The sequence below is a fragment of the Lichenostomus cassidix genome, chromosome 27 (genome assembly GCF_008360975.1).
Source record: "Lichenostomus cassidix isolate B80296 chromosome 27, HeHo_3.0, whole genome shotgun sequence".
In the NCBI taxonomy this organism is placed as follows: domain Eukaryota; kingdom Metazoa; phylum Chordata; class Aves; order Passeriformes; family Meliphagidae; genus Lichenostomus; species Lichenostomus cassidix.
In genome coordinates, this window is record NC_139507.1 from 3,648,766 (window position 1) to 3,655,545 (window position 6,780).

General features: G+C 68.7%; 1 protein-coding gene across 2 annotated transcripts; it reads right to left on the reverse strand.

The window, feature by feature from the left end:
- Positions 1-446: 446 nt before the first annotated feature.
- Positions 447-5,945, reverse strand: PPP1R1B (protein phosphatase 1 regulatory inhibitor subunit 1B). Of its 2 annotated transcripts, none has more exons than XM_085083391.1 (8): positions 4,926-5,945; positions 3,743-3,860; positions 3,302-3,324; positions 2,390-2,465; positions 2,176-2,283; positions 1,548-1,616; positions 955-1,101; positions 447-877 (listed from the first exon to the last, which is right to left on the reverse strand). In XM_085083391.1, the coding sequence occupies exons 2-8, from the start codon at positions 3,774-3,776 to the stop codon at positions 789-791; spliced, it is 546 nt and encodes a 181-aa protein (XP_084939517.1). In that variant the 5' UTR covers positions 3,777-3,860; positions 4,926-5,945; the 3' UTR covers positions 447-788. The 2 variants fall into 2 exon arrangements, with proteins under 2 accessions (XP_084939517.1, XP_084939516.1); XM_085083390.1 differs by having other exon boundaries at positions 3,743-3,803; positions 4,926-5,939.
- Between the last annotated feature and the right edge of the window lie 835 nt (positions 5,946-6,780).

Consider the following 6,780-nt stretch of genomic DNA (forward strand, 5'->3'; position numbering starts at 1 on the left):
AGAGACCATTCCAAAGGGGGGAATCAATGGGGTGAGGGCAAGACCATTCCCCGTGTGGAGGGGGGTTGTCTATGGGGTGAGCAAGGGAGAGACCATTCCCCTCCTTGGGGGGGGTTCAGTGGGTCTGGGAGAGACCATTCTCCGGTGGGGGGGTGACCATGGGGTTGGGAGAGACTATTCCCCGCTGTGGGGGTGTCCACAGGGTTGGGACAGACCATTCCCTGGTGGGGGGGTATCCATGGGGCTGGGAGAGACCATTCCCCACGGGAGAGGAGGGTTGTTCATGGGGTGTCTCAGTCCCCTGTCCCATATCTCCCGCTCCGCCCCGCGGACCCCCAAGCCGCCCCATCCCCAGCCTGTCACCCCCACAACAGGGGTCAGAACCCCCCACGAAGTGCACAGAGCCCCCCCGACCCCCCATGGCCGCATCCCCCAAACACTCCATCCTCTGTACAGCCGTTTATTGCGGGCGGGGGGCTCTGCTCGGTGGGGGCCGGGGGGCAGCAGCGGGGGGGGACCCAGACCCCGCCAGCGCCCGGGGGTCCCATCCCCGGCTCCTGCGCCGGCAGCCGGGGGTGCACGAAGCCCGCGGGGAAGGGGCGGCCGTGGCCGGGGGTCCCGACGTGTCCCGGCGTGGCCCAGCATGGCGCGGCACACGGCACATGGCGCACGGCACATGGCACACGGCAGACGAAGCGCAGGCAGCGGGCGGGGGGCAGCCGGGGGGCACAGGCGAAGCTGCGGGGGCCGGGGGGGCCGGGGGACCGGTGCCCGGTGCCCGGTGCCAGCTAACTGGTGCCCAGCGGGAAGGTGGGCGAGTGGCGCTCGGTGCCGATGGGGCGCGAGGGCACCTCGGCGAAGCCAACGTGTCTCCGCTCTGGGGACAGAAGTGGGGCGTCAGCACCGGGCGTGGTGGCGCCGGGGACAGAGGGTGGGGGGTAACACCCCACGTACCCCCGGTGCCGCCGTCCTGCTCCTGCCCTGGCTCGTCCTCGTCACCCTCCGCTCCCTCGGGGTCCTCGGGGATCTCTGACACTGTCAGCGACTTCAGGTCCTCCTCGCGCTCGTCGATGCCGCCGGCGAAGGACACCTTCTGCCCGCCTGCGGGGGCCGGCATGGTGACCCCGGGACCCCCAGTGTGAGGTGACCCCGCTGCGGCGCGGGGACACAGCCCCGAGTGCCCGTGCCCACCCGGCATCCCCGGGTGAGGGGATGCAGCGGGCGGTTGGGCAGCCGTGTCCCCTAGTTGTCCCTGTGTCCCATCATCCCCGTCCTGCTATCCCAATCCTCTCACCATCCCCATGTCTTTGCCCCCCGCCATCCCCACCCCTCCACCACCGCTGTCCCCTCACTGTCCCCATCCTCCTGCCACCCCTGTCCCTCCACCATCGGCATCCCTCCACCATCGGCATCCCTCCACCGTGCCCATCCTTCTGCCCAACCTCTGCCATCTCTGTTCCTCACACTGTCCCCATGTCCGGCCGTCCCCATCCTCCCGCCATCCCTGTCCCCCGCATCCCCATCCCTCCCCGTCCCCATCCCGTTACCTTTCCGCTTGTGCGCCTTGAGCCCGGCGGGGAAGTAGCTGCGCTCGGCTCTGCCCTGGCTCCCCGGGGCTGCCCGGGCGGGGGTCGATGAGGCCGGGGCACCGCGAGGCACGCGCGGCACCGGGACACCGCCGGAGCCGGGCAGTGCCGCGTCAGACAGCGGCCGGGGGTCCCGCTGGCGTCACCCGGCCCCGCGGGGGACGGGGACACGGCCCGGCGGGGGAGTGTGGTGGGCAGCAGGGACAGGAAGCACCGGCAGCAGCCAGTCTGTGTCCCACCCGCGGCGCACACCCTGTCCCCGAGGGCTAGAGGGGATGGTGACCCCCATCCCCATCTCCTCGTGTCCCTCGGGTTACAGCAGTCTTGACCCCCATGTTCGCTGAATTCCCTGTCCCCATGTCCCCACATCCCCTGGGCATCCATGCCTCTCTGTCCCCGTGTCTCCATGTCCCCTGGGCTCTGAAAGTCCCATGTCCCCATCCCCAAACTCCACCAGTCCCATCCCCATATTTCTTGGGCTCCAGAGTCCCCCTCCCCCTGTCCCTATGTCCCCCAGACTCCGCCGTCCATGTCCCCACATCCCCTGGCCTCCCGCAGCCCCATCCCCGTGTCCCTCCGTCCCCCTCACCAGACTCGAGGGCACTGTCGGGGTCGCAGCCGTCGTCGGGCTCCCCGTCGGAGCTGTCACCCCCGCCCATGCCACTCTCCAGGTGGGACTGCACGATGCGCTGCACCGCTGGGGACACGCCGGTGTCACCGGGCACTGGGAGCACCGGGAGCACCGGGGTGTCCCCCCAGGCCCCCCGCCGCCCCCGTGCCGCCGTTGCCCCCGCGGGCGGTACCTTTGAGCGAGGGCGGGGTGTAGGCACACGGGTTGGTCCTCTTTGGTTTGAGCAGGCAGCCCTCGCCCGAGGAGCGCTGCGGGGGGAGCGGCGTCGGCATGGGGGGCCTGGTGTCCCCCCGGGGGTCACCGCGGCCCCGGGAGAGCCAGGAAGCCCCCGGTGGGGGCTGCGATGGGAGTCTCGCGATGGGGCCTCAAGGCAGACATCCACCCCCGCTATGGGGATGTGGCATAGGGGACATGGTGTTGGGGACACCGTGATGGGGACCCTGCCATGGACACTCTGCGTTAGGGACCTGCAATGGCGACCCTGAGATGGGGACCTTGCACTGGGGAGGGGTATTGGGGACAGTGTGATGGGGACCACCCCATGGGGACCCTACCATGGGGATCCTATACTGGGGACCCCCTATGGGGACACTGCCATGAGGACGTGGCATTGGGGTCCCCGCTATGGGGACCCCATGATGGGGACTCCACCATGGGTGTGCGGTATTGGGGACACCCTGATGGGGACCCTGCCATGGAGACTCTGCGCTGGGGACCTTGCAATGGCGACCCTGAGATGGGGACCTTGCATTGGGGATGTGGTGCTGGGGACACCGTGATGGGGACCCTGCCACGGGGACACAACACTGGGGACCTCGCCATGGGAATGTGGCACTGGGGACACAGTATTGGGGACCCTGTGGGGGTGACCCCGTGACGGTCACGCGCTGGTTTGCACTGCGGCCAAACTCCACAGCCTGGCTCGGCTCCATGTCCCCATCCCGTGTCCCCGGTGCTGGCGCCGTGTGCCCGTGCCGGGAAGGAGCCGATAAGCTCCAGGCGCCGTGGCTGGGCCCCGATAACTCCCGCGGGGGACACGGGACAGGGGAGCGGGGCTGTGTCGGGGGTCCCGGCGCCCACTCACCTGGTAGGGCAGGGACTCGTCCTCTGTGTCAGCGGCGCCGGGGAGAGAGGGGTGAGTGGGACAGCGACAGCCGGAGGAGCCGGGCAGGGCCCTGCCCACCCTCGGATCCCCTTTCAGGCGTTACCCGGCCCGCCGGGGACCCGCGTCCCCTCTCTGCCACCCCCTTCCTTATGTGGCACTCTGTCTCCTCCCCGCCATCGCGTCCCATCCCAGACATCCCATTCCACAGGTGACACCGCATCCCACCCCACCACGTCCCTCCCCTCCATGCCACTGTCTCCCGTCCCGGACATCCCACTCCACAGGTGACACTACATCCCACCCCGACGTCCCATCCCGGACATCCCATACCATGCATGACACCGTGTCCCATCCCTGCCACCACCTCCCGTCCCTGGACCAGACGTCCCCTGCCCCGTGTCCCACCCCTGCCCCGCTCACCTGGGGAGGAATGTTCGGAGAGCTGGAAGAGCATGGCCGGCGTGGGCCTCCGCCGGCGGATCTGGGGCACAGCGGGGTGTCACCGGCTGGGGACGCCCCGGGTCCCCTGTCCCCTGCCCTGCGCCCCAGGGACACATGTCTGCACGTGTGTGAGCGTGTGTGTGGGTGCAGGGCCACGAACCCGCCCGGCACGGGGTCCCTGCGGTGTCCCAGGTCACTCCCAGCCCCACGAGAGCCCCAACCCAGCTCCTCCAGAGGGGCTCTGTGTCCGGCGTGTGCTGGGGAAGTCCCCTTGGGTCAGGGACAACCGGCGGGGGTGGCTGCACCGACTCCCAGCGTGTTCTGTCCCCTCCATCCCGTCCCTGTCCTCATCCCAGCCCCTGTGTCTCATCCCTTCCCTTCTTTCCTGTGCCATCCCTGTCCTGTCCCTGTCCCTGTCCCTGTCCCTGCCCTGTCCCCTTGGCACAACTCTTCCTGCGCGGGCCCGCAGCTCCCACGAGGACCTTGGAGCTCTCTCGTCCTGTCCCCGTCTCTGTCCCATCCCGTCCTTTTCTGTGTCCCTCATGCAGTCCCGTCCGGTCTGTCCCTCTCGTCCCATGCCCTGCCCACTCCCATCCTGCTTGTCCTGCTCTGCCGGTCCCATCCTTTCCCTCCTGTCCCCACTGTCCCCTCCGATCTCCCCACGGATCCATCCCCTCCCTCCCTCTATCCCCTCCCACCTCCCCCTTGTCCCATCCCATCTGTCCCAACTCATCCCCCCCGGTCCCCTCTGTCCCTCCCATCCCCTGCCTTGTCCCCTCCGATGCCCCTTGTCCTGTTCTGCCGGTCCCATCCCGTTCCTCCTGTCCCCTCCGATCCCCCTTGCCCAATCCCATCGCTTGTCCCCTCTGTCCACTCCGATCCCCCTTGTCCTGTTCTCCCGGTCCCATCCCGTCCCTCCTGTCCCCTCCGATCCCCCTTGTCCCATGCCCTCCCTCCTGTCCCACTATGTCCCTATCCCGTCCCCACCGTCCCCGTCCCTCCCCGCCTCCCTCCAGCAGCACCCTGGGGCTCTCCCGTGTCCCCTCCCGTCCCACGCGGTCATTCCGGGGGTCTCTCCTCGCCCCGAGGTCACCGGAGAGCTTTGCCCTGGGGGCGACGAGGGACCTCCGGGATGAGCGCGCTCCCCGCTCCCCAGCCTCACCATCTCCACGGCGCGGGGGTCCAGGTTGCTGGGGGGGGCCGGCACGGAGAACTGGATCTTCTTGCGCTCCTTGGGGTCCATGGCCTTGGCCGAGAGTCACCGGAGCCGGGGAGGGTCTCTGCCACCGGTACCGAGCGGAGTTCGGTGGCACCCGGGGCTCGGTACGGCGAGGAATGAGAGTGGCGGGAGGTGGGGAAGGCAGAGCCGGTGAGGAGGAGGAGGAGGAGGAGGAAGGAGAGGGAGGGAGGACACGTCTTCCTACCAGGCGCTGAATTATTCATCCCCCCCTCCCCGGGCAGGGGGGCTGAGGCCGCGGTAATGAGTCCTTGGGGAGCCCCCCAGGGGGTTCAGCCAACCTGTGGGGGGTCCTTAACCCCTTCCCTGCCGCGGGGGACCCCGGCTGCAGTGGCCGGTTGGGATGGGACAGAGACGGGTGGCTCCATGGGTGTCCCTGTCCCTTGTGCCTGAGTCTCCCCAGAGGTGGGGGGCAGGGGACAGGGGGACAGCCGCTCCCACCCCTGCGTGGGCAGCGGCAAAACTCCCCCCACCCCCGGCTACTCTGTGCCACATGGGACAGGGACACCACTCTGGCGATATGTACAGGGGACATCTGTGGGGACATGGGACTCCCGAAACATCCCATCGCCTGTGTAGCGGGGGTCCTCTCACCCCCAGCTGCAGCCCCCGGCATGCCGGGGGTGGGGGGCTGTGTCTTCGCCCAGGACTGTGCCCACCTGTCCCGGCTCTTCCCTAGCTTTTGGTGGTTTTCCCCATAGAAAATCCCACGGAACGCAAATTTTTCCCCGTGGGGGAGCAGGGAAAAATCCCCCAGGACAGTCTCGGCACCAGAGCTGCACGTTCCAGGCAGGGACCGGGGGGCATCGAGGGCACTTCTCCCTACCCCACCGAGGAGGCACGACCAGGGGGTCCCCATGCAGGGAGACAGCGGGGTCGCCAACAGCCAGAGCGCTGGCTCGTGCCCTCCTGGGATGTCCCGGGGCGGTGTCGATGGAAAACGCCTCCGAGCAGGAACGAGGAAGGGGGAGCTGGGAACTGGCTCCGTCCCCCGGATCTCCCGGTGCTCCAACGGCTGCGGGTGGCCGCGGGCCAGCAGCCACCGCTCCAGCAAAATATTTACCCGAGTGGCACCGAGCCATGGACCAGCCTCCCGCCCGCCCGGCACCACGCGGCAAAGCTCGGCAAAACACGGCACAGCCCGGCTCTGGGTGACAAATCTCGGCTCTGGGTGACAAATCTTGGCTCTGGGTGACAAATCTTGGCTCTGGGTGGCAAATCTCGGCTCTGGGTGGCAAAGCCCAGCTCTAGGTAACAAAGTCCAGCTCTGGATGACGAATCCCGACTCTGCGTGACAAATCTTGGCTGTGTGTGACAGAATCGGGCACCGGGTGACAAAAACTGTCTCTGGGTGACAAACTTGTCTGTGTGGCACGGCGCAGTGACCACCCAGGTGGAGACAGGCCAGGAACAGACACCGGCAGAGCTCAATGTCCTCATCGAGGCCCAAATCTGGGGACAAGGTGAGGGGTCCCTCGGTCACCCTGCGGCCCGGCTGGCCCTGTGTCGGGTGTCCCCTTGCCAGGCTCTGCGCACCGTCCCCATCCCGGGACCCGAGTCGTTATGGCAACAGGTTCCCGGGCTCCATCCCGCTGCTGTTCCCGCTTCTCCCACCCACGAAGACGCCGTGTGAGGGGGTGGCCGGGCCCCCTCCCCTCCCTGCGCTGCGGCAGCGCCAGCACCCGCAGCCCCCCGGGATCGGCACGCGCCGCCCGCGCCCGCGCCCACGCACCGTCACCCGCGGGTGGCACCTGCAGCGTGGCACGGGGGGGCCGCACCG